The sequence below is a fragment of the Monopterus albus genome, unplaced genomic scaffold, assembly GCF_001952655.1.
Source record: "Monopterus albus unplaced genomic scaffold, M_albus_1.0 scaffold232.1, whole genome shotgun sequence".
Lineage (NCBI taxonomy): Eukaryota > Metazoa > Chordata > Actinopteri > Synbranchiformes > Synbranchidae > Monopterus > Monopterus albus.
In genome coordinates, this window is record NW_018128112.1 from 389,253 (window position 1) to 416,283 (window position 27,031).

A 27,031-nucleotide genomic window follows, 5' to 3' on the forward strand; every position below is an offset into this window, starting at 1 on the left:
TTCCATTATGCAGTTATATTTTCTGTAAAAGTGACTTACCAAGTGCTGCTGAGTGACTATTTCTCTAACCCTATCACAATAGTTATCAAGAAAAATAGGCAACCCATTCATTCTAGAAGTGTATTCAGCCTGGCTTTTTAACTTTGAAATGAAGGAATTTTTCAGTCACTTTCTCTTCAGTGTCAGTGTTTCTTTGTACTGTACATGATCCAAGATGCCTCAAGCCAAGTTTTGTATTGCCAGTATCCTTCGACTGTCTTGGCACAAATAGTCCCATTCATTTCCTAATGGGTTTTTTTTTTCATACACAAGATTCGTGAAGCACAGTTTTGTACCTGACTACTTCATTGTATAAAAATTGAAATTAAATCTTTTGCGTTTTTGTGTCTGTTTCCTTTCTCTTTCCCCATCTGTCAGGTCCATCTAGTGCTGGATGGGCAGGGAGGGAGTTTGTCCTATCATTCCTGCAGAATTATAATACAAATTATGATACTCCTTGCTTTAAGCTCCTCATCACTGCCATTCAGCCCAATGCTAAAGTGGTAGTGCAAGTGCCTACCTTAAAATTTAAGGAAGAGAAAATTCTAAATACTGGAGATGGGATCACTGTCAGTCTCCCTGCTGCTGTTGAGATGTCTGGCATTGTGAAGTCTCTCAACACCGTGCGTATTGAAGCCTCAGCAGATGTGTCTGTGTCTTCATTCAGTTCCAAGTTGTACACGGGAGACACCTCTGTGGTGCATCCTATCACTGACTGGGGTACAGAGTATGTCATATTTACACCTGAAGGATCGCCCGCTGGCTCCTTCAAAGAGTTCGCTGTGACAAATGGAAAAGAGAGCAACAAAATAGAGATTTCTCCATATGGTCTAATCAAATTCGAGGGTAAGGCCTATCGGCTGGGCAGTCGCATGGTAATAGATCTTCAGCCATATGAGAGTATCCAGCTTCAGAGTGAGGAAGACCTTACAGGCACCCAAGTTACTTCCCAACGCCCTGTTGCTGTTTTCACGGGTCACACTTGCACCTGGCAATTTTCAAGATGTGACCATGTTTATGAGCAGCTACTGCCAGTAAGTAGCTGGGGATCCAACTTTATTGTGCCTCCCCTGAAACACCAGACCAAATATGATAGTGTCTACCTCCAGGCCTCCCAGCCCACTCAAGCCACCGTGCAATTAGGCAACCGTGAACAGACTATAAGGTTGGTCAAAGGGCAGAGGACGGAGTTCCGCTTCACCAATCCTTTAACAATGTCCCTTAAGTGTGATCATGGCATCCAGGTGTTGCTGCTCTTCAATGGTGTCACACTGGACGGGGGTAAATTCTATGATCCTTTCTTGATAAACATCCTGTCCACAGATCAGTTCTGTACCTCTTATTCACTAGAAGCTCTAGAAGGCTTTGAAAATCAAGCCTTGTTTGTGGCACAGACCAAAGCAACAGCAGAACTTCGTATTGATGGTGCAAACCTGGCCGATGTCCAGTGGAAGCCAGTTACAGGGACAGATTTCTCTTGGGCTTTCATGCCCTACAGCACCACATCTGGCAAAAGCAGACACACTGTGTCCAGCTCTGGTTCCAAGTTTGGTCTCTACAGTATAGGTGTCGGCCAGATGACTGGTTATGGTTCCCCAGCACAATGTTTACAGCCAGGTAAGGTGTGCACACACTGTAGCTGAATTGTAGCTGTTGTAGCTGAATTTATTCACCTCTCAAAAAAAATTGTTTCAACCAGATATTATTATAATAAAGACATGAAATATTACCTGAAATTGTGTGGGAATCTGCTTTATTTTCTTTCTGGGTTTCTAGGAAGTGGATCTTTGTCCTGTAGTAGTATCACCTGCAGTGACAATGAGGTGTGTGAGATGAAGGAAGGGTATCCCTCCTGTGTCCCCAAACCTGTGGAAACCAAGCCTGGTACCTGCTGGGCTATGGGAGATCCTCACTACCGTACCTTTGATAACCGATACTTTGACTTCATGGGTACCTGCACGTACGTCATTGCTAAAAACTGTGGAAAGGATGATAAACTTCCAGCCTTTGAGGTCCTCGCCCAGAATGAGAACAGAGGAAGCCTTAGGGTGTCTTATGTCGCGCGGGTCATAGTGAAGGCGTATGATGTCACTATCACAGTAGTTCGGTCTGAGACCGGTCGTGTAAGGGTAAGCCATCATGTTTCTGGTAATAAAAGATGCTTTTTGTTTCAAAACATCTACATACATTTTAAATATTGGTTGATGCTTTTTGTTTCAAAATATCTACATACATTTTAAATATCGGTTGATGGTTTTTGTTTCAAAACCTCTACATACATTTTAAATATTGTTTATGCTTCAACGCATCATGACTGTTAGTTTTCAATATTTGCGTGAGCCATTAGAATGCAAACATTTGTTTATGAGAATTATGAATGTAATATCTTTTGTAACACACGTTTTGTTCTCTTCTGTGCAGATTAACAACACTCTGTGGAGTTTGCCCTTAACCTTGAACAACAACCAGCTGAATTTATTTCAGAGTGGCCGCTCTGTGGTCATTGAAGCTGCTTTTGGTCTGACAGCCCGTTATGACTGGCAACAGTATCTTGAGGTCACTCTGTCTGGCAGTTATGCTGGTAAAACTTGTGGTCTCTGTGGCAATTTCAATGGCAATCCCAGTGATGATTTCACCACACCCTCTGGCACCCAGGCAGATGGGCCCTTGGCCTTTGGGAGCAGCTGGAAGGTGCCTGGGCCGGCTGACAATCCTAAGTGCAGAGATGACTGTGTGGGTGGGTGTGAGCGCTGTGAGGACAGCCAGATGGCAAAGTGGCAGGGTGACATGTTTTGTGGGCTCCTCACAGTTGTAGAAAATGGACTATTCCGCAAATGTCATTCTGTCATTGACCCTAAAGTATACCTGGAGAACTGTAAATATGATCTCTGCATGGGAGGTGGCCTTCGACATTTTCTTTGCAGGTCACTGGAAGCTTACACTGAAGCCTGCCAGCTTGCTGGGATCCAGATTCCAGAGTGGAGGATAACTGCACAATGCCGTAAGTAATGCTAGCTAAAGTACTAGTATGGATTTTTTTTCCTCATTGCTGTCCCAAGTGTTTACCATAATCTGTTTTGTTGTTCTTCCCACTAAAGCTGCCGATTGTCCAGCCAACAGCCACTATGAACTCTGTGGCAGTTCCTGTCCTGCCACTTGTTCTGATCCTAAGGCCCCTACCAAATGCAAACGCCCCTGTGTGGAGACATGCACCTGCAACACAGGCTTTGTTTGGAGCGGAAGTCAGTGCGTGCCTGAAGCCCAGTGTGGCTGTAGCTACGAGGGTCGATACATCCCTGTTGGGGAGTCATTCTGGGCTGACCAGGGCTGTCAGCAATGGTGTACGTGTGTTGCTGGTAGCAGACGTGTGGAGTGCAAGAATAAAGGCTGTGGGGCAGGGCAGCAGTGCCAGGTAGTAGAGGGCATAAGAAAGTGCCAAGCTGTCTCTGAGAGCACCTGCCAGGCCACAGGTGACCCCCATTATGTGACCTTTGACAAGAAGAGGTTTGATTTCCAGGGCACATGTGTATACCAACTGGCTGCACTCTGCTCTAAGAACCCTGAGTTGGTGCCTTTTGAAGTGCTGGTGCAGAATGATCACCGGGGTAGCAAAGTGGTTGCCTACACCAAGTTAGTAGAGATCAAGGTGTATTCCCTCAGCATTGTCATTACTAAGACACACAAGGGCCTGATTATGGTAAGAGCAATTTGAAATTTTAATTCAGTGATTGATTTGATAATTTTCTATAGTATATCTAATATATCATCTCTGTACATATCATGGTGTGTTCTTCTCCAGGTTAATGAAGAGTTGGTCAACCTGCCTGTCACTCTGGCTGAAGGACAGGTGTCTGTGTATAAGAGTGGCTTGTATGCTGTTGTCACCGTAAACTTTGGTCTCAAAGTCACCTTCAACTGGGAGAGTGCAGTGTTTGTTACACTGCCGAGCAACTACATGGACGCTGTTTGTGGCCTCTGTGGCAACTATAACGGCAAACCTCAGGATGATTTGATTCCAAAGAACGGTGACAAACCCGTTTCCCAAGCAGAGTTTGGTACCAGCTGGAAAGTGGCCGACATCCCAGGCTGTGTTAATGGCTGTAAAGGAGTCTGCCCTGACTGTGACATTAACCAGAAGGTTCAGTATGAGAAAGGAGATTTCTGTGGCATATTGCGGGACCCCAAAGGGCCTTTCCGTGATTGCCATGCTAAGGTGGACCCAGCTGGCTACTTTGAAGACTGTGTTTATGATGTTTGCTTGTATAAGGGCAAAAAGGATGTGCTGTGTCAAGCTATTACAGCATACACAACTGCCTGCCAGTCTGCGGGTGCCAAGGTGTACTCTTGGAGAACCAATGAGTTCTGTGGTGAGAAATGCATTCATTTCAATAAAATCAATTACATAAAAGGCAAAGTGAGCATTGCTTACTGTAGCAGTGCAGAAAGTAGAACAAAATATGGCAGAAATGAAAAGTTCTCTGGGATTTTGTGTAGCTTTGTAACAATTGCCTACATTTGTCTAAATTTAAATGACTCCTGTAATTGAAAAAATAATCCACATTGTCTTTTGTTTCCTCTGTGTACAGCGGTGAAATGTCCAGCCAACAGCCACTATGAAGTTTATGCAGACCCCTGCCCTGCCACTTGCCAGAGTCTGGGCCCTCCTGTAGGCTGCCAGGGTCAATGGAAAGAGGGCTGTTCCTGTGATGAGGGGTACATGCTCAGCGGAGATATCTGTGTTCCCTACTCACAGTGCGGCTGCTTCTACAAGAACAACAACCGCTACTATCGCATCGGTGAAGTGTTTTATCCCAGTGGGGAGTGTCAGGAGGAGTGCAACTGCACACAAAGTGGACAGGTATCATATTAAATGATAGGCTACTTAAATAAGCAATAATATTTTTATACTAGTCACTGTGACTTTCAGTGTTTGGATTTTTATAATATTCTCTATAATTATATCATCTGTGTTTTTCTCAGGTTGTATGCAAGAAGTTTTCATGTGGCCCTAATGAGAAGTGTAAAGTAGAAGATGGCATCCAAAAATGTCACCCCGTTGGTAATGCGACCTGCCACGCCTCTGGTGACCCCCATTACCGCTCTTTTGATGGGCAAACATTCGATTTCCAGGGCACCTGCACCTACACACTCGCAAAGAGCTGTGGCCTGGAAGGCACCCGTCTGGTGGCCTTTTCTGTTGTTGTGGAGAATGTGGAGTGGACCCAGATGAACGTCAAAGGGGTGTCTGTCACTAAGATGGTTGCTGTGGAGGTCTATGGCTTCACTCTCATTATGAGGAACAACATGTTTGGAGTCCTGGTGAGCAATGACACTTCATTTACCTATGTTCTTCATTTACCAGATGGTAAAAATACTAGCTCAACAAATATGTTTTACCTTTCTTAGCACCAATAAGACTTGTCCTTTTTTTAGGTAAATGGGGTGTTTAACTATCTTCCTGTGAATCTTAATAATGGCGCAGTGCTGGTCTATCAAGAAGGCATGCGTTATGTTATTGCAATGGATAACGGGGTGGTTGTCACTTATGACCTGGTCTTCCATGCAACTGTCACAGTACCTGGTAATTACCGTGACAAGGTCTGTGGCTTGTGTGGCAACTTCAACGGTAACCAAAAAGATGACTTCCAAATGCCCGACCGCCGCCTCGCCAACAATGCGAATGCGTTTGGAAAATCATGGAAGGTCACCATTCCTAATGTGGTGTGCAACGACGGCTGTGAAGGGAATTCCTGTCCGAAATGTGACCCAACTCGCAAGGCTATTTTTTCAAAGCCCACTTACTGTGGTATTGTTACAGCACCCACTGGTCCTTTTGCAGTGTGCCATAGTAAACTGGACCCACAACCATACTTTGATAACTGTGTGTTTGATCTGTGTGCTTCCAACGGCGATGGAAACGTGCTATGTAACAGCATTGCAGCCTATGCCTACAACTGTCACATGGCAGGAGCAGATGTCAAAAACTGGAGGACGACTTCATTCTGTCGTAAGTGAGAAATTCTCATCTGATCTGTTCTCATTAAGTAAAGAGGCTCTTCTGTAAAGTTTTTCCCCATCTTGTGGGTATTTTTTTTCCCCAGCCATGAAATGCCCAGCCAACAGTCACTATGAGGAGTGTGCAGACGCCTGCTTTGCACCCTGCCCAGGCCTCACAGAGATAGTTCAGTGCCCCGCCAGCTGTACAGAAGGCTGTCAATGTGATCCTGGGTTCGCATTCAACGGACAGATGTGTGTTAAAGAGACTGAGTGTGGCTGCTATGAGAGAGGAAAAACCTACAAGGTAAAATTAAATACAAAATTCATTTCATATACTTTAATGGTCAAATGATTGCCTTTTAGTAACAAAGTGGCCAAAGGAAATTCCAATAGCAATGTTCATGCTGACATGAAGACAGTTTCCTTTACCTTTTCCTCAGTGTTGGACATCAGTAAGTTGACATGTGCACTGAGGATTTCTCTTAACATGTACTTAGTTAAATTTGTTTCTTGATAAGCATGGAGTAATGTGACCATTCTTTAACCACTTATTTCTAGTGTGTTTTTTTGCTTCTCTCCAGCCTGGTGAGGTTGTGTATGAAGAAAACTGTAACACGAAGTGCACCTGTGATCCAATGACAGGCCTCAAATGTGAAAAATACTCCTGCCCTGCAAGCACCAAGTGCATGGTCAAGAGAGAGATCATGGCATGCTACAACACAGGCAAGACAAATAAGTGTTTTGTCTTAAAGGACAGTAATTATTCTCAACTTAATAACAGAGTATATACTCTTTCACAAATTTTACATTAGTATATGAATTTCCCTATTTATTTCCCTTTGCATAGATCCCTGCAAAGATGCTAATTGTCGGGTCAAGGAGACGTGCCGTGTTGAGAAGGGTGAAGCTGTCTGCATCCCTGATTTCACCGGCATCTGCTGGGCCTGGGGTGACCCTCACTACCACACTTTTGATGGTTACAACTATGATTTCCAGGGTACCTGCAAGTACATCATCTCCCAGACTTGTGGGAACCTGGACGGGCTAGTGCCATTCTCAATCACGGAGAGGAATGATAATCGAGGAAACGCAATCGTTTCTTACGTCAGGGATGTAGACGTATCTGTGTATGGGTACACCATTACCATGAGCAAGAACCAGATTGGTCGGGTCACGGTAAGGTTTTAGTTTGTCTGATGCATTTGACCTGTAGTACTTCGGTGTTTGCAGCATACACTGCATATTGTTCTAATTTGTTTCCTTCAGGTGAACGGGGAGCTGCTGAATCTGCCTGTACGACTGGGTGATGGTGAAGTTTCATTATACCAGTCTGGTGCCAATATAGTGGCGGAGACTAAATTTGGCCTAATTGTCACCTATGACTGCAATTGGTCACTATACATTAAACTACCCAGCAGCTACTACGGTAGTGTCTGTGGTCTGTGTGGCAATTTCAACGGTAAGACTACTGATGAGCTCCAGAATCCAGCCGGTAAAGCTGTGTCCTCAGTTATAGAATTTGGCAAGAGCTGGCAAACACCTGACCAGGACAAGGATTATCCTTGCTGGGACACATGTGAGAAAGACTGTCCCACCTGTGATGGTAACCTGGTTAAGCTCTATGAGACTGAGGCTACCTGTGGGGCCCTTGCAGCCAAGACCAACGGTGTGTTCCAGCAATGTCATGGAAAAGTGGACCCTCAGGCCTTCATGAACAGCTGTGTGTATGATGTGTGTATGAATAAGGGAGACATGAAGATGTTTTGCCAGGCGTTGGCCTCCTACGATAAGCAGTGTCGTGAACAAGGAATAATAATCAAGGGCTGGAGGGCAAAGTTTAATTGTCGTGAGTATTTGAGAAGCGCTCTTTTGATCAGTATTTCAATCAAAGATGTATCTTTTTTGTTAATGCCTCTAAATTTAATTTCTTTCCAGCAATGAACTGTCAGCCACACAGCCATTATGAAGACTGTGCCAGTGCATGCCAGCCATCCTGCCCATTCCCCGATGAGAAGAAGATCTGCATAGCTTCCTGTGTTGAGGCCTGTGTGTGTGATACAGGTTACGTTCTCAGTGCTGGTGTCTGTGTGCCAGCTAAAACATGCGGTTGCTCTTATCAGGGTCGCTATTACAAGCCAGGCCAGCGCTTCTGGGCTGACGAGGCCTGCGGTCGCCTGTGTGAGTGTGATACCAGTCTGCAAATGGTGACATGCCGCGAGGCATCCTGCTCTGCCAATGAATTTTGCACCGTAGTTGATGGAGAGCGTGCCTGCAAGCCCATCAGTTATGCCACATGCACAGCCGCAGGTGACCCACACTACCACACTTTTGATGGCAAAAAGTATGACTTCCAGGGCACATGTGTATATCAGCTAGTGGGACTGTGCTCTCAGCAGCCTGGGCTAGTGCCATTCAAGGTGACTGTGCAGAACGACCACCGGGGCAGCAATGCCGTAGCCTATACAAGGACTGTCACATTTTCCATATACGGCATCACCCTCACCATCAGCAGAGAATACCCCAATAGGGTCCTGGTAAGTATGGATATGAGTTGCATGAAAAATGTGAAGCATATGGGTGAATTGATAAAAGACTGAAAAGTAATCAGTCACTTGATTTTATGTAGATTTTCTGAGACAGAAGAAATGGGACAGCATGTAGTTACAATACTGAAAATAAAAACAGGACAGAGCCTCATTAAAATGAGTAGTTAATAATGCCTTCTCTCATTGAGCTAATTTTTACATCCCTCTTGCTCTTCTGCAGATGTATTTAATTGCATATTAAAATTTTTTGATCTAGGCAGACTTAATTAAACTAAGATTTAACTGCACATTATAACGGATTAGCAAGGACCACAGAATTATTAAATCTATAATCTCCTAAAAATATTCCTCCCTCTCTCCCTTGGTTTCAGCTCAACGGGCAGCTTGCTTTATTGCCACTGGATTACAATAACGTGCTGGTCGTGTTTCTCAGTGGCCGAACAGCTGTAGTAGAGACAGCTGCTGGTATCACCGTGACCTATGACTGGTGGAGCACGGTGAGCGTTACTCTGCCCAGCAACTACCAGAGCGCAGTCTGCGGTCTGTGTGGAAACTACAATGGAAAAGCTCAGGATGACCTGACCATGCAGAGTGGCCAGATTGCCCCTGATGCAACCAAGCTAGGGGAGAGCTGGCAGGTGGCCACCGTACCAGGCTGTGCTGCAGCCTGCCAAGGGCCATGGTGCCAGGTTTGTTCAGACTCCCAGAAGAAAGTGTACGAAGCCCAGACGTACTGTGGCATTATTGCTGACAAGGCAGGGCCGTTCAGAGATTGTCACCGCATTGTGGATCCTACTCCTTACCTGGAGGACTGTATGTATGATGCCTGTCAGTATCATGGTCACCAAGGGTCCATCTGTGATGCAGTGAAAACGTATGTCTCAGCCTGTCAGAGCCAAGGAATCACCATCTACTCCTGGAGAACAGACAGTTTCTGTCGTGAGTTTTTATTGTTTTCATTTTAATATTTTCCTATTTCAGATCTTATTTTAAAATATCTTTAATCTTTTACCTTCTTCCTTTTTCCCTCTTCTCATCCTCTCCCACAGCAATGGTGTGTGCAGCTAACAGCCATTATACTCTGTGTGCCAGGGGTTGCCCAACCACCTGTGCCAGCCTAACCTCCCTTACCACCTGCCACAGGAATTGTACAGAATCTTGTGAATGTGACCAAAACTACATACTGAGTGGGGGTACTTGTGTACCTGTAAAAGAGTGTGGATGCTCATACAATGGTCAATACTATAAGAAAGGAGATGTCTTCTACCCTGAAGACAAATGCATGCAGCAGTGTGTCTGTGGGGAGAATGGTGCAGTTACTTGTCAACAGGCCAAATGTCGTCCAGGAGAGATCTGTATGCTTAAAGATGGAGTGCAAGGCTGCCACCCTGAGGGGCAAGGCAAGTGTGTGGCTTCTGGTGACCCTCACTACATTTCTTTTGATGGACGGAAGTTTGATTTCCAGGGAACCTGTGTCTATGTATTGGCCAAGGTATGTGGTAATGACAATGGCCAGCTGACACCATTCACTGTAACTCAGGGGAATGTGAAGTATGGAAATGGATTAGTGGCTGTTACCAAGTCAGTTGCAGTGGCAGTCTATGATTATGTCATCTACATCCAGCAGGGAGTCCGATGGAAAGTTACTGTGAGTTGAACTGCATTTATCCAAAAGAGCCTGGTGGTTATGCTTGTACATGTTTACTTAATTTCAAACAAAAATATATTTTTTGTTTTTCTTTCTCCCTTCAGGTGAATGATGAAATTCTAAACCTTCCTCTCTCCCTGGGTGATGGGCGTGTCAAAGTCACCCAGGAAGGTCTCAACGTGGTTGTCCGGACAGACTTTGGACTGACGGCGCTCTATGACACAGTCTATTACGTTGAGGTGATTGTGCCTTCTACATACCAGGGTAAGATGTGTGGTCTTTGTGGCAACTACAACAAGAACGCTGGTGATGACTTCATACTTCCTGGTGGCAAACAAACGAACAACGTTGATGACTTTGGGAAGGCATGGGTGGTGGACCTGCCTGGGAATGTGTGTGGTGGCTGTGGAGGACAGTGCCCAGTATGTGAGCAGGCCAAGGCTACTTTATTTGGAAAACCCGACTCCTGTGGCATCATAAATGCACCCAATGGGCCTTTCAAAGCGTGCTACAGTAAAATTGACCCAGCAACATATGTGTCTCATTGCATCTTTGATGTGTGTGCATTAAATGGCAACAAAGATACTCTGTGTAACAGTGTACAGGCCTACGCTTTGGCCTGCCAGAGTGCAGGAGTTCAAATCCAGCCATGGAGGAGCAGCTCCTTCTGCCGTAAGTTGCACATAACTTTATTAACTTTATAGAATAACTCTCAGTTTTTTCTATATTTTAGGTTCCAGGTACACATGCAAAACCTTTCAAATGTTTTCTCTTGTAGCTCTTTCCTGCCCTCCCCACAGTCACTATGAGATACGTGCAGACACCTGTGGTGGAACCTGTGCCAGCTTTATTTACCCATCTTCCTGTCCTGAAAGCATTTTTGAAGGATGCCAGTGTGATGATGGCTTTGTTTTTGATGGCATCCAGTGTGTTGCCTTAGAAAACTGTGGGTGTATGTATGACGGCAGATACCTGACGGTAAAACTCTAATGAAATTTTACTTTGTTTTCATGAGCAAAATAGAGTTTGCATATTAAAAAAATGATAAATGTTCTATTCTTATCATAATATTTAGACATGAACAGGGATGGAACATGTTCCATTTACCAACCTGAATGATAAATCATCTTTACAATGTATGTTTCTAGGCGGGCGAAGCAGTGGTGGACAAAGACTGTAAGTCCAAGTGTGTGTGCCAGGCATCTGGGCTGGTGAAGTGTGACAAACTGTCCTGCGCCAGTGGGGAAGTTTGTCTTACAAGAGATGGGGTCAGAGGTTGTTACATCAAACAGGGCCGCTGCAGCGTCAGCCAACTTGGCCTCCTCAGCTCCTTTGATGGCGTATCTGGAGCAATAGGTGCTCAAGGGGCATTTGAAATGGCATCTCTGTGCGACGTGAATGCTGCACAGTGGTTCCGTGTGGTTGTGGACGCCAGGGTGTGCACTAAAGGGGCATCGCTCACTGCTGCCACTGTGCATGTGTTTTTCAAGGAAACAGTTATCACAGTTAACAGCCAGCAAGTGACCTGGGTGAGAATGGCTTCATGTTTAACCATGGTAGTAATCATTTGGATGTAGGGTTTTATTTTCTTTCGATAATGTTCTTACTGTATTATTTGTTCCCTGTCTTCATGTCATGCAGGTAAACGGCAGGAAAGTTGCCCTTCCCAGCAAAGTGACAAGTGAGATTTCTGTCCAGATCTCAGACAAGACCGTTATCATCGAGAGGGCATCTGCTGTACGGGTCACCTACTCAGTTTCACAGGAGGTCAATGTCATTGTTGACGGCAGCCTATCCAGTAAAATGTGTGGAACCTGTGGCAATTACAATGACAACTCCAAAGATGATATGACGACCGCAGATGGGAAAATCACCACTGATATGTCTGAGGTCATTGCCTCCTGGAGCGCTGGGGACTTCTCTAGATGGTGAGTATTTGAAAGACGCACTATAACCCTTCATGTAATGGGCAAAGACACATTGCTACATTTAGTGCTGTGATAATGATAATGTGTTTTACTTCACTACATGCTCTCATTACACTGCTTCTAATGTTAGCTTTGTTTTAATAACATAACTTTTCCCGCTTATATACGCCTTTAACCTTCAGTTCCACTTGGAGTGGAAATGTTAATCTTGAACTCTGTCTTGCCCTTTATTATGCAAACTGCAGACTTAATTTGACCACAGAAATAATCAAGTACAGATCAGTGAGAGATGGGATGGTGCTATGACCACTCAACCGCTTATTCTCTTTACAGCAAGAACTAAACAAGGACTCCACAGAGCCTTTTAAAGGAATGAGAGTGTGGTTTTTAATTGCATTTGGTCCAATTTAATTAAGAAATGCCAAAGAATCCCCTATGGTAATTACTGATTAAAAAGCAGGTGAGGCTGACAGGCATGGCCATCAAAAGCTACCAAGCTTGCAATCCAATCACTGCTTGTCATCCAAGAACACTTAAGACTCATTTGGGTGCTATATTAATTTGAGCCTCCATCTTTAGTTCTGTGTTCTAGCCTTAAGTCAATCCCTGAGAGAATTAAGTTTTGTCATCTGCCTTCATTCAACGTCTTTTTTCATACATTTTCTCAACACCACACCCTAAACAACACAAGAAAATACCCCTTAGAAAAAGCTCAGCTGTGATGTGTATACATATGCTTTAAAATTACAGAAGCGTTACTTGTAGCCTCTGTTGTGCCTGAGTGAACATGACTTTTTTGCTCCACTGCCCTTTGACTGTAGTTTTTCGTTTTCTTTTTCATTTCAGTGGCCTGTAGAGATGTTGGTTCTGTGGTGATGGAACACATCTGCTATACAGGTAAAAACCAAAGTTGTTTTCTGTCAAAGCTACAGTATGAGCTGATGTTTTTTCTCATAAATGAAACAGATACATAATGTGGCCTTCATCCCTGCTTTTTTTTTACCCTCCATCAAACAGGATGAAGAAGAATGTCAAGTCATTTGGCTAAACTTGCTTGGACTTGCCTACAGCCAGTCTTGCTCATCATACCTCTGCACTTCCTCTTAATTCATGGCATGGTTTGGGTTGTTTACTGCTAGTCTGGTTCTCTGTTGTTCTCTTTGGAGTACAGTAATAAGCAAAATCTGTCTTATTATTGACAAACATCTCCATCTAGTGGAGGAGGAAATTATAGCATACATTTTCCAATTAACTCCAGCTGAAGATGAGAAACCGTCACAGGTCTTGCATCTGTAAACCTATTTAGTTTTTGAAATGTGTATTTTGCTGGATATGTTTTCCTTACTGTTCTGACCAATAAATACTTCTGCATCACACTTTGTGTGTAAATAATTACTAAATATCACAAAATAATGAGTTCATTATGATGTCTGTCACTATTCAGCGATTGGCCAGATAAAATTCACTCCTAAGGCCTATGACACCCCAAGCCAACAGTCAGCTATCAGCCACTGTCAGGCCCTCAGTGAGCACCTGTCTTCACAGTGTGTCCTGCGCTACTGCCCCTACACAGCTTTTCAGACCATTAGGCATGTTGAGTTGGCGGCGGACCTCGTCAGTGAGAGACACCACTCTGATTGGCTGTTAAGTTCAGCAAATCAGTGCATGAGAACAGTTTGGACATGCCACTTCAGTCTGTTCCTGTAGTATCCATGATTTCACCCATTTAGTGTGGTTTCTAAAAGATTTTTTATCTCTGCAGTTTCCTTTCTTCTTCCACAACCAAAAGTCCAAGGGCAGAGAATGACAGTGCCATTTGAATCTTCTTATCAGACATATTCTCGAATTAGAAGCCGCTATAAACAGCAGCTGTGTTGAACGAGAGCTGCTTTGTTTACAGCTAGCTGCTCTTCTTTCCCTTTTTGAATGGCAAATACAGATACTATCTTCTGCTGGCAGGGGGAGTTTTTTTCTATCAATGTCCCAGGGCTGCACTTTTTTTTCAGTCCAGGAAATCTTTCAGCATTTGCTTCCAAGTACTACAGCAAACTACAGCCTGACACTCAACACCACATAGCTTTCTTATTCCGCACTGGGTTAATATATTTGTAGTTTATTAAACAAACTGAAATAGTAATCAATCAATCATTGACATCCCCTATTAGAAACAATGTTCTGACCAATGTTGGGTAGCAGTAAAACTATCTAAATCACTATACGAATTTTGATGCAGGCCTATAAAGTGTGCTCTGTAAAATGTACAATGGTTTTTATATCAAATTTAAAGATGCATTAACTAACATTTAGCACAAATCTTGATAAATCAAGTAAAGAGTTGCATAGAAGTGTTGCCTCCCTGCTATACTAACCCACCACCCCTCCTCACTCTATCTTCAGGCCTTATATTTATTTCTTACCCTATGTGGCCGCTGTTGGTAAAATCTGCACTGCACTTCTTCCATGCCCCTGCTGATTTGAAGTTATAAGATATATTTTTCAAACCAGTATGGCTCATTTCAAAGACTGACCATGGAGGCTTCCTGTGCAGGTCTCAGGTACAAAACAAAATGGGAGGCTATGTTCTGTAGAACAGAAAGAGTGCAACAACAACAAAGAACAGTGGCCTGAACATAATATTACTGGGACAAAAACGTTACTTTGTTCAGTTTGCTTGTGCTACTGCAGATACATCTCTTACATACAACGTTAAACATACATATGCATATCACTAAAACGCAAACCTCTTTATTTGACATTGTGCCGCTGCAATGTTACTGAAAACCGCAGGCTTTATATTCTGTATACATTAGTCCTGGAGCCAGTTATTAGTGCTGCATTACCTGACTGCCACACTGGTCGCTGGCTGTCATGACCACTTATGACCTAGTTTCACAGACGAGACAGGAAGGGCAAAGAGAAGTCAACAGAGAAGAGGAGGGGACACTGCTTGAGTTTGTTTTGACTCCCACTTTGCCCTTAATGGTTGAAAGTTAGGGTTAGTTAATGCAGCTTTATGAATATTGGATCATAAAAACTGGTGGGGATAGCAACAGACTAAGTGATATATTCATAACATCTGCTCCTCTGCAATGTGAAGGCATCAAATGTGAACAGATGAACAGCAACCTGGATGATGTTAGACTTGTACTGGGACATGAATAGGCAGGTTATGTTACTATATCCTGGATATGATTAAAATCAAAACAAATCATAACAGGGAATTTTTTTTATTTAATAGTACTGACAGATGATGAGGAGGATAGGACACAGAACAGAAGCTGAATAAAGAGATCATCATAATTATCATTAAATATTGTAATGAAACGATAAATCCCCTCAGAGGTGCCCATCAAATGTCTTGCCCAGGGCACCAAAATGTCAAGAAACAGCCCTGTGCATGTCTCCAAAAACCTCCAGAGTAGTTCCTGTGAAAGTTAGAAGTGCCTGACCTCGGTATTATTTCTGGCTTCTGCTCCATCTGCCACAGCTGTTGTGGGACAAAATCTTGTGAAATCTATTCCTTGATAAGAAAGTTTATCTGTATGAAAGGTCATTGGCATAGGAGGGAAATGAGTACAATTAACATTCCACAAATGTCTAACTAGTCTAACTAGCCACAACAGCAGACTGGAAACAACATTCAGACCTGCTGCCATTAAAGTTTAGTCCACTCTGTATTTGCTAGAGGGGGTATCTGGCAGTTTGCTGTGGGAAAGGCCTTGGGAAAAGAATTTTCTTAAAGCTGAGAGAAACCTTTATCACTGACAAACTACTCTGGGCATGAAATAACACCAGTGTTCATGTTTTCACTTCACTGCACCAAGGCACTCTGAAAAACCATCATTTACGCCACAGTACAACAGGCTCACTGTTTGATGCTGTTTATGTCTGTTATATGGGCTATGCCTGTTGAGTGCACTGAAAATAATCTGCAGTTAATTATAACATCATGTTTTTCTATCGGTGCTGGCACTGGACCGCGTGTACTGTTGCTCTCCATGTGTTGTGTACAAGATAATTTGAGTGTGACAGTGGCTGCTGCTCGCTGCAGCTCCCCGCCCATCCCCATCAGTCCGAGACTAGACAGAGGAGCGGCGCTTGTCACAACCGACTACTGAAGAACTGACACATTCATTTTTAGTTAGTGGTTTTGTGCTTTTTTTATTTGCACATAAGAGAAGGCTTTGCATTTTAGCTTCTGAAGTGATAAACTGCTTGCCAACTTCGTCTCACTGGGAACTAAACTATGAGCCTGATACTCGGTAAGTTCATTTAAATGTCCAAATGTGCGCTTCTCTGAAATGAAGTTTAAATTCATTTGCCATATTATTGCCTTTTAAAAGCGTAGATCGCAAGTTTAAGGCTTCAAAAACACATGTTTTTGTCGTGCAAAAGTCTCTCCTTACTCGTTTTTTTCTAGATGTCTATGTCTGTATAGCTACCGATGAGCTTGTAACCACCTAATTACATCAAACCGCCGCTTGCGCTGCATTAGGAATAAACAAAAGTCCAACGCGCTTTTCCCGTTGACCGATGTATTACGGTGATCACCGTAGGAGTAGGTGTGTGCCATTTATATTTTCTTGGCGCACTGCTGTTGTGCTTGGAAAAGCCGAGCCATCTGAGAAGTTCAAGAGCAGTGTCACACTTTTCACCGAGCGCCTCCAGCAACAAAGGGGAACTTCTCGTTATAAATGTTCGATTTGTTTCGCGTTGGTTGGCGACGATAAGAACGTGAACTCCGAGGAGTCATTTAGCCCGAGTTGTCTGTCTCAAAAAACGGCTCACTAAATTTAGTATCATGCACCTTTTGGGGAAAATGTAATTTTGAAGTAGCCTACTTAAGTCATATTCCCTAATCACTGAAATGCCCATGCACTTAATTAATTAATTAATTAAAATTGAGCTTATGGCTCCGCCAACCACTCAAGTTGCAGTTTACATTCATGTCTCTCCGGACTCATGTGTAGTGAAGACATTGAAGCTATTTAATAAAAGGTTTTTCTTTTTGCAAAATGGAAATTATCACTATATTTGAATGAGTTGCGGTAAGAAGCAAGTACAGCTTTTTGTTCCTGTGAGGCTCCCTCTCGTGGTTGACATTCAGGGAACAGGAGGCCCCTTGTCCTGGTTGGCATTCAGGGAGAGGAACTGATCAGTTCATCACTGAATCCAAGTGGATTTTTGTGCCAAATTTTAAGCAATAGCCTTAAAGCATTCTTGAGAGAGGCTATCACTTCCACAAGATCAGGACAGACGACCCGCAAACATGCATTAATGTGGGCTTTGCAATGCATAACATTTATACCATGGCTTAGAGCTTCAGAGAACTGTAGAGCTGAACCTGTTTGTACCTGAATTATATTTTTGTCATATTTACATTTTCTCATGTTTTGGGACTTTATTGGGAAAATATTGCTGCAAAGTTGCAGTGTCCTTAAATTGTGGGCCTTCTGCAACTTGTCCAGTCATTAGTGGCAGCCTGGTTGTGTAAACGTAGCCCATAAACATATGGGTGTAAGAGAATCTTAGAGAATGTCCTAGATATTATATAGACAGAAAACCTGCCCCAGGTGGCTCATGCTCCATGTAAACTAGATGACCTAGAAAAACTAATCCAAACCCACTGACCATATATCAAAGGCAACACAACACCAGCCTTGCTTTGCACCCACCCATCCATTGCCAAGCAGCATGTTCTGAGATACCAAGCCTGAAATAGACCCTCCCTTACCCAGAGTCAGGACATGTATCCACCTAACATAGTGATCTTGTTATGTACAGTACTGTCTAGCTAAGATGTAGCTCTGTCCCGCTATCATGAATGGTCTAATTAATAGGATATTCTTGTTGAAAACAGTTATATAATGTTCTCTGTGGCTGGAGGGAGTTTTCCAAAGTAAAATAAGAAAATACCTTGAATGTTATCGGGTCTAATGAATCACTTTATTCAGTTGCATTAAGGAAAATGTAGAATCTGCTTGACCTGTACATAAAATTCATATATCTCTGCAGCATTCATTTTGACTCTTCTTTTTTGCTGGAGTACATGTTTAACAGTATCACATTAAGCTGCTGTTTAATGCAGATGAACTAATAAATGAAGTATCCACCCCCGATGTCTGGTCTCCTGCTCTTCTGGAAATTAATAACTAGCTCTATAGATAGATAGAAATACTTTATTAATCCCAATCTGGGAAATTGCATTGTTTCAGCAGCGGTTCACACTCAATATCAAGTACACATACCAATAAATAGAATAGATAACCCACTAAAATATAAAACAAATAAAAATACATTAAAAGTTAAAAACAAACCCAACACAATCAAGTACATATACATAATCACTAGCCTATTAACTAGCCTAAACGTTGTCTGGGCAGGGTGTTTAATGGGTTCTGGGTGGTATTAGAGAAATAACTTCTTCTGTGTTGGCAGTTTAAGTTTCAGAATTATTGTAGTATGGGGGGGACTCATTAAGTTACAGATTTTTTTTTTTTTTTTTAAATAAATCATACATCGTCCTGAGCCACTTTCTCTCTCGTCCTGTTACTTCAGTACATTACAATGATAAAACAACAATGATCCAAAATGTGTGAACAGGTATTACTTCTTATTGTCGTGTGTGTTTTAACGAGGTCCCTTTGTTATTGACAGGTATAATAGACCTTGTGGTGTTTGTGGCATTCAGCTCCTGGCTGGCTCCTGCATATGGTGAGCATCCTTTTTCCGAAATGCTTAACTGCTTTTCGAAACCTCAGTTGCTTCTCCTTTTTGTAGCTTTGTTTCAGATGCCTCCATGTTAAACAAGCTGATGTGTTTGTGTGACAGGATCACCGTTTGGCAGGGAAATGTCTAGTAAGTCTCCTGCATTACATTGTTCAATGCATGGCCTTTTGATATTTGAAGTTTTTGGTTTTTGCTGCTCACATACTTGGAACGGCTGCTTGCCATGCACTCTTTTAGCTCAGAGGTGTATAAAATGTTATTGTTAGCGGTACAGTGATACTCTTTTAGCTCAGAGGTGTAAAAAATGTTATTGTTAGCGGTACAGTGATTCTATTTTCAGCATAACTGACAGCGTATATTTTACATTTTAATTCATTTTACGTCAGCGTTTCGCTGTGAGAACAGTCCATGCCAGAACAGTGTAAACGTTTCCTGTTTGAATAATCATTTATTCACATGGCTGCCAAGCTTCCCATTCTTAATGCAGGTCCTATCTTTGCTTTGTTTCTCTGTGAGTGCTGGGTGTACTGTATCTGCTGAGCATGATGTCAAGCAGATTTGTCTGTACCAAAGGGGGTGAGGTGGTTATCGTCTCTGGCTCTTAAATCTGTTAGAGTCAGACCTTTTTTTCAGAGGCTTGTCAGCACTGATATGGGAAATGTATTTATGCCTAATAGAGGATGATTCTGACATAAGTATTTACTGCCTGATAATGAGGTCAAATGGAGCTCGAGCTCTTTAGCCTTTACATATATTGAGTTCAGCTGCCACACTCATTGGTAACAGTTCATATCACACCCCTCATATAGAGCATATTAATGACGTGACTCTCAGCTTTTAGCATTTATACATCTGTTCTGAGCTGCTAGGATAAATTGGGAAAGGCAAACTTACAGTTCAGATCTACTTACACTTGAGATGATTTCACAGATGATCACTTTACTGTATTGAACATAAGTTATCAAAGTTTATACATAACAAGCAGCCGCCTTACACTGAAATTGCTGTTCACAATCAGCTGAACATTTTAACAAGAGCTGTTAAAATAACACAGTAATGATTCAAATGTTTTCCTAGCAGAGGTAGAGAAGTGTTTATGTAACCTATAATGTGGTTCTCCAAGGTGACGTCATTCTCACTCCAAACACTGGTGCTCATATAAACAATGAATGGTTTGTGACTTTAGTATTATACAGAGTGACTGTCTCTCTGTAATTATTCTGCTTGTTTTTATTTTTACATTTTCCTTTCACTGAACATAAGGGAGACATTGTGATGGTGCTTGTTCACTATGCTTTCCAGCAGGATTTAAGTTGCTGAAGGCACAACATGAATGCAGCCAGTGTGTTGGTTTTTTCCCACATGGGATCAAAGAGATGTGATCGTGAGGAAGAGTCTGTACTTTGCCACATCAATTGTGGAACAAAGATTATCCCAGATCAGGGTGATGACATGCTTGTGCTGTAGGTAAACAGCAGGATGGAAAGCAGTGTCTTACAAGAGGTCATTCTGAGTGGCGTTGCACTTTGTAACTTTTCTGGGGTCTATATTAAGTTGAGGTAGAATTTGATTCTTATTAACAGCAAGTGGGACATGTACACATTGGGGTATGAGACAGAAATGCTACACGACTGGGATTGTAATCTAAATATTTAGATGCAGTTTCTTCAGACTATCAATAATCCTTTTTGTAAGATTATTACAATCCAGTATGTGCACTTCACCTGGATACAAGTTAGGATTTCAATGTACTGTGGACACTTTCTGGAGGGTTCATTTACATTTGCTGACATGTACTTATATAAACACAGGAATGTCTTTCAAAGACTAATGACATTTCTTTTTATTCAATAGGCTCGGCAGCAGACAAGGAAACGGGTAGGTACTATTTGAACAGAAGCTCAGAAAAGTCAAATTAGGACACGATGCATACATTTGAGTTGACACATACATTGATTCCAACACCAAACGGATTAGTTGAGTGACTGAGGCCGTAAAAAAATAGTTGTCATAGTATCATGAGTACTCTCTGAAGTAGATCGGGGGATGATTCTGCCTCTCATTTGTTTCTTCTGTCATTTCTCTCCCACCAGATTTTGACAGCCCTTTTCATTACGGTGAGTGGTCAGCAGACGAACATGGTCTTCTAATGGTCGACCCTCTACACAGGAAACGTCTGGGAAGTTGACATAAGCTTGCATTTTCTGCTTGTTTTTCCAGAATGATGGAAATTTTTCAACCCAAGGTCAACCTTTAGGAGTAGTCCCACTGCGAATACGTCTATTCTTGTCTGCTACGCTGTAGTTCTGATTTTCCATTCTTCATAGCAAAGAGCACAGAATGACTGAACATCTGTAGTGATGTTTCATGAATCAATACCGTCAATCATCAGTTGTGTAGTTGTCATCCTCCAGTTATCAGTAGCATTCTCCATACTCTTATGGTTTTTTTCCATCAGCACGGGTCAGCCCTCGGGGGCACAGGTTGACCTCTGTTTCCGTCTGTTCCTAGCAGCAGGGGATAATCTTGCTGACTTGGGCTCAGCTGGCTCTGCTTCTGCACAGGGCCCAGTAGGGCTGAGCTCTGCCTTCAACAGAGCCAGTTTATCAAGACACGTGATTTGCTGAAATGTTGCGCCAAGGGAAAGTCCTTACACATTCAGCATTGACTTTTTATCTGTGATAGTGAAGTCTCTCACTTGGTCTTCTCGCACGCCTTGGCTTGGCAGGGCTGATAGGAAAACACCATTCCAATCTGTGTCCATGCCCTGTTAGAAGACCACTAATGCAGCAGTTCCCAACCTGGGGGAGATTCCCACATGAGATTCCAAGATAAATATCAGGGATCACAAGATAATAACAGCAGTAAAACAAAAAACAATATACATAATAGTTTTTTTTTACTTAGATTTTCTTTTCTTATTACAGTTCCAAGTACTGTCATCTTCTCAGGTCTCTAAAACAACATGATAAGGAAAAGTTACATTATGCCATATGTTTCCCCTCAATAGTGAATTCAGAAAAAAAAAATTATTATAATTAATAATAATGTTTACTTTCTTTAATTATGCTAATGCCTGTCTTGCCATCTTGCTAGTTAAAGTAGGGTTGGTGATCCTAGAAAAACCAGCAAGCGGAAGCTCAAATTTGAAGGTAGACAACCAAAGAAATCCCAACCTTTCGTTTTGATGTCTCTCCGAAGCCACCACTCCAAAACACAACGCACACTGCAACATGCACTGCCTGACTACTGCTGATTTCAGGAAAATATCAGATGTCCCCAAAACAAAACAAAATCGATAGTTACCTGTCTAGCAGAAACACGGCCACCATGGCGTCACTTTTCAGCTCCTTTTGTTCTCTCAGTTGTCACTGTTGTTGAAAAGCCATAAATGGTGAAAGGTTTTGTACCGTTAATTTAAATGTACACATACAATAAATCTGTTGTTTGGACTAAGTAATACCGTTAACTTTAGGGTAGATACTTGCTTGTAACATAATGGAATTTTCCTATTAATTTCACAAAGATTCAGTATTTTTACAGAAAAAAATAATCATTTCTATATATTATGGCAGTAAAAAATATAGTTATCTACTGTTTATTGATTAATAGTAATACAATGTGTAAATTACAGTAATACAATGTTTTACTTTTAACAGTCTTTTACTGTTGCTATTTCACAGTATTTTACTGTAATTTCTGCAAACATTTTTTACAGTGTGGTTTTACTTCTTGCAACATCCAACTTCTTTTTAGCTATAACTTTCTCAAATACAGTGTTACATGCCCAGATCTGTGGCCCCGAACTGTAGATGGGGACCTCTGGTTCATGGCTGAACTGCTTTAGCCCTGGCGCGTAGCCAGTACCTAGCCTTAGAAGTCCGGGCTTTTCTGGCAGGGACAAATGAAGAGGGAGGCCAGCTAATGCCGTTCAAAACACAGGCTGAATTCCATCTTGGTAACACGAACACTGCGTTTGATGCCCAGTTAATCGCATTACATTCCTATCTATATGCTTAGGGTTGACTACTGTTGGGGGTTGCAGACTATTTCTGCACTGCTGCTTTTGAATCAAAATGTGTCCCAGTACCTCATAAAAGGGCTCAAAACACTTTGAATTAATGATATTTTTTAATTGTAAACATGCTACCATGCACTATAAAGTACAGTTTGTTTGTTTTTTCATTTCAGATTATGAATCTCTGAGAATCGGCGGCCTGGTTTTTGCAGTGATACTATTTGTCATGGGTATTGCTCTCATTCTCAGTAAGTGTATAACCAGCACCTTAAGAACCCAGCAGATATATAGTGTCAAGTGTCACTGCTAAACAAGCATGTTTCTGTTTTCCTCTGGTGGCTAGGCACGCTGATACTTCTTGCACAATCTCAGCACTCAACAAATTGCCCTTGAAACCTTACCCCTTTACTTACTCACAGTGCCCTTTCAAGGTTCCTCCCCCTACCTGTCAGCATGGGCTGTTACTGCATGTAGTAGTCCCGAAACCAAAACCAACCAATTAATAATTCACTGTGACCCATACACTCAGGCCATTGTTGATTCCTAGCTGCACTCTGTGAGCTGTGAGCAGTGGATGGAACTGATTATTATGAGTGGTGGAAGCCACAAAAAATATAAAAGAGCACAGAATGACTGAACATATGATGCTCTTATTCAACATACTGCCTCCTGTCTTTTAGAAGTTTAAACAGCTGAATTTTGCTGTGATTTAAGTACATGATATAATCTTGAGCTTAGACCAATAAGCTTCAAGCTAACTGTATGAGCCCTCCTGAGGTTTGCAGCCTAGGCAAGCTCGACTGTATTCATGTACCTATGAAACCTCGGAGCACTACAGGGGGTTTAGAAGTACACTATTAGAGTTGTATACATTCTTCTTTTTTATAATGTTTGTGCAACAATAAAGTGGCAATTATATGCTTGCACAATCATTGTTCTTGTATTTTCCCCACAAACAGGCCGGAAATGTACCTGTCCGAAGCCAAACAAGTAAAGGTAAGTAGAAGTTAGATCAAACAAACCACATTTGTAAATAATTTAGTTTTCAATCTAATAAATACTATATTTTTGTTGCACAGGCCCTTTTTATTTCACATTGCTGTTTTAATGTTCCACAGGTCCAGGGGTCCTGATGTGGAATCAGGTGTTCCAAAGAGTAAATAGTTTTCTTTTTTTTACAATATGAATGTTAAATACCAATCAAGCCAGTGCATTTTTTTTTAATGTTTTACAAATCAGTTACCTGACATTTTTTTACAGCTTAGTAGACACAGTAGCAGAGAGCAGTGGTCATCCGGTGAGTGTCTCACAAACATTTATAAATCTGTTTTCTGCAAAACTAAGGTGCAGTGTGTTTCCTTTGTTTCACGGTTAATTAATCCTCTACCTCTCTTCCACAGTGTTACTGAGTGGTGCCTTTAGATGGCAGCAAATACCATGATCACAGCTGAGGATAATCGTTCCATGAGCACACAAAGTTCTTTCAGTGTCACTGTTACTGTGCCCCTTTTTTTTCTTAATTTTTATGTTTTTCGTCATCAATAACTATTACTAGATAATGCACCACCTTTATTATACGGTAGCATTAGCGTGATTTGTATTTTTGCAAGTTTCAGATTGATTCAAAACAATAAAACAAATGTATTAAAAGGTTTATTTAATTTTTGTTTTTTATGCATCTTTATTTTGTTTGCCATTACAAGCAGACCAGTTAACACAGGCTTTTGTTGTGCTGCACTCGTGATCTGCCAACACTGCAGACAGTTCAATTACACGTGCCGCACACTAACTACCAGCGGTCAGGGTGTGAATGATTTATGTGCTGCATTGTGCAGCTCCTGCAGGAAGTTCTTTTCAAAAGCGAAAAATTACACTTAGTTTTACGGGTCTCTGTTTAGTGCCATTTATTGTCAGATGTTTTTGCCGCAGTGAGCCTAGCAGAAGGTAAAACCTGCCTATGCCAGCTTTAGTTTCTACCTGGAGTTGCAGGATCAGGTTGACTGCACTGCACAAAAGACAACATGAGAGAGAAAGTGGTGCATTTTGTTGTTTAAATTATATACATTATAACCAAGAAACTACTGTAAGGATTAGTGGACACAAAGCACAGTGTAAAGAAAAATACTAAAAATCATTTGATATCCAAAATATCTTTACACCCGTACCCATAAGGTACCCCCTCACCCCATACCACTCACACATGGCACACAAGATTTGTCACGTACTCAGATTGTTAAAAATAGTTAAGTTGTCTTGTCTCCTTTGTGGTAAGATTACATCAGCTACTTACCCCACTGTTTATTTTAACTTATGGCTACTGAAGCGACCCACCACACCCTGACATACTGTATTTTGTCACTATTGGGAGTTCCCCTGGGTTGCAGCACTGGGGAGGCAATGTTTCACTGAGACCACCAGAGGGCCCTTTGCTGAGCTTATACTGAGGGTTTATGTCTCTATTTCTGTCCAGCTACATGGTTTCATAGCCATAGTCTTAAACTGCATCCCAGCAACCTGCTAAATTTCTGGGAGACGGAGCTCTTCTACATCCCTGCAGTGCAGCCATGGCCACCACAGGTTTGTTTCTTTGTTCCTCTGTCATATGATTTGTTTGTTACATGTAAGATTATCATATTGTCTAAACTAGGGAAATATATGCTTGTTTGGTTATTATACAAAGAATTTTGTGATATAATTTATAGCTAATGTATCTCATATCCTGAATTAATGAGTAGCATTGTTGCTACACCACCGAGTGAAAATTTAACTGCTGATGTCAGTGTTTGGTTTGATTTGATTTGATTTGATTTATTCTTTGATTTGATTTATTCTTTCAAGCATGTAAAGACAGTCGATATGTCAACACACATAATTTTACACATATCCAACAAATGCTAATCCAATATCAATTTGCTTATACCTAGTACATGCTTGAATGGAGTAGGAAGAAGTCAGACTTATCCAGTCCTACCCCATGACATCATCTTACCATCATTGGTTTGCAAGCAGTATCTCTACATAGATAATTCTCTTCTACACCACACAAGTAATATACTAAAAAAAATTATAACAGAGTGTTAACATTCTTACATAATTACATTCTTACATAATTATCTTCTACACCACACAAGTGTTTTAAAAAAGTCCCCAGTGCACTGAACAATTTTAAAGATTTTCCATGTTTCTCAAATGAAGCATTTTTTGAGGCAGAGGGAAAACTGGAAAGAAATGCAAACTGCCAGCTCAGATACATTATTGATGCCCAAATATCCTAACAACCTGGCACATGCTGGAGTCTGCAACACAGTATTTCTTTGTTATATTACATTACAAATATCTTATATATACACTAGTCATTTCAAGCGGTTCCTTAAACTGCAAATCTCCTTATAAGCACTTATTGTTCACGCTCTTTTTCGTCTTTGCTGCTGTGATGATCCCCCTGTATCTTGCTGTTGGCTTGTAACCCGCTTTTTCATGGTGCATCTTTTTTCTGCTGAGCCAAGATGCTGCATTGAGCACCTCTCACTGACAAACATACTCCTGAGGAGCTGTGGAGCCAATCCTGCAGATCCAGAAAGCTGCAAAGCCTTGCTGTCTCTTTCACCAGATTAAAAACACATCCTTAAAGCTTATTGCTGTCTTTTATGTTGGACTCAACACCTTTATTTCCATTTGCTCTGTAACTGACCAGAATCTTTGTTTGCAGAAACAGTGTTCCCAGACCAAAGTGACTTTGATTATGGTAAGATTGAAACCATTTACTAATTTCAAAAGTAACACTATGTCTAACATACCATATATAATACTTTTTAATACAGTATGTTTTAGATTCATGATAAAATCGTATGGCTGTTTTTCAAAGTCCCATTTGGTTCTGTCTGTTGTAGATTATGAGACTTTGCGGACCACAGGAGTTATCCTAGCTGTTGTTATGTTTTTCACTGGCATTTTAATAGCTCTGAGTAAGTTTAGACTCTCTTTCAAATATCCTCTTATTACAGAAGCTTTATTATATATGCATATGCAATTTTACCTTTGTAACTAATTTGTCATTCTTCAAACAGGTAAAAAATTCACAAAATGTGTAAAATCCTCATCCAAGTAAGAGTTGTGAAAAGCTTAG

General features: G+C 41.7%; 2 protein-coding genes across 2 annotated transcripts; both read left to right on the forward strand.

The window, feature by feature from the left end:
- Window positions 1-214: 214 nt before the first annotated feature.
- fcgbp (Fc gamma binding protein) lies at window positions 215-13,405 on the forward strand. The gene is made up of 22 exons (XM_020620114.1): window positions 215-242; window positions 418-1,656; window positions 1,816-2,168; window positions 2,461-3,040; window positions 3,138-3,736; window positions 3,839-4,406; window positions 4,626-4,897; window positions 5,020-5,358; window positions 5,473-6,046; window positions 6,141-6,340; window positions 6,618-6,759; window positions 6,884-7,212; window positions 7,303-7,882; window positions 7,972-8,570; window positions 8,954-9,521; window positions 9,632-10,230; window positions 10,335-10,902; window positions 11,009-11,208; window positions 11,379-11,759; window positions 11,872-12,158; window positions 13,005-13,055; window positions 13,176-13,405. The coding sequence occupies exons 1-21, from the start codon at window positions 215-217 to the stop codon at window positions 13,012-13,014; spliced, it is 9,015 nt and encodes a 3,004-aa protein (XP_020475770.1). The 3' UTR covers window positions 13,015-13,055; window positions 13,176-13,405.
- A 2,706-nt stretch (window positions 13,406-16,111) lies between these two features.
- LOC109971671 (FXYD domain-containing ion transport regulator 6-like) lies at window positions 16,112-24,559 on the forward strand. Its single transcript, XM_020620063.1, has 10 exons — window positions 16,112-16,420; window positions 18,816-18,872; window positions 18,990-19,016; window positions 20,742-20,765; window positions 20,981-21,004; window positions 23,079-23,153; window positions 23,865-23,901; window positions 24,024-24,061; window positions 24,166-24,202; window positions 24,306-24,559. Exons 1-7 carry the CDS (start codon window positions 16,405-16,407, stop codon window positions 23,897-23,899), a joined length of 258 nt encoding a protein of 85 aa, XP_020475719.1. The 5' UTR covers window positions 16,112-16,404; the 3' UTR covers window positions 23,900-23,901; window positions 24,024-24,061; window positions 24,166-24,202; window positions 24,306-24,559.
- The last annotated feature ends 2,472 nt before the right edge of the window (window positions 24,560-27,031 follow it).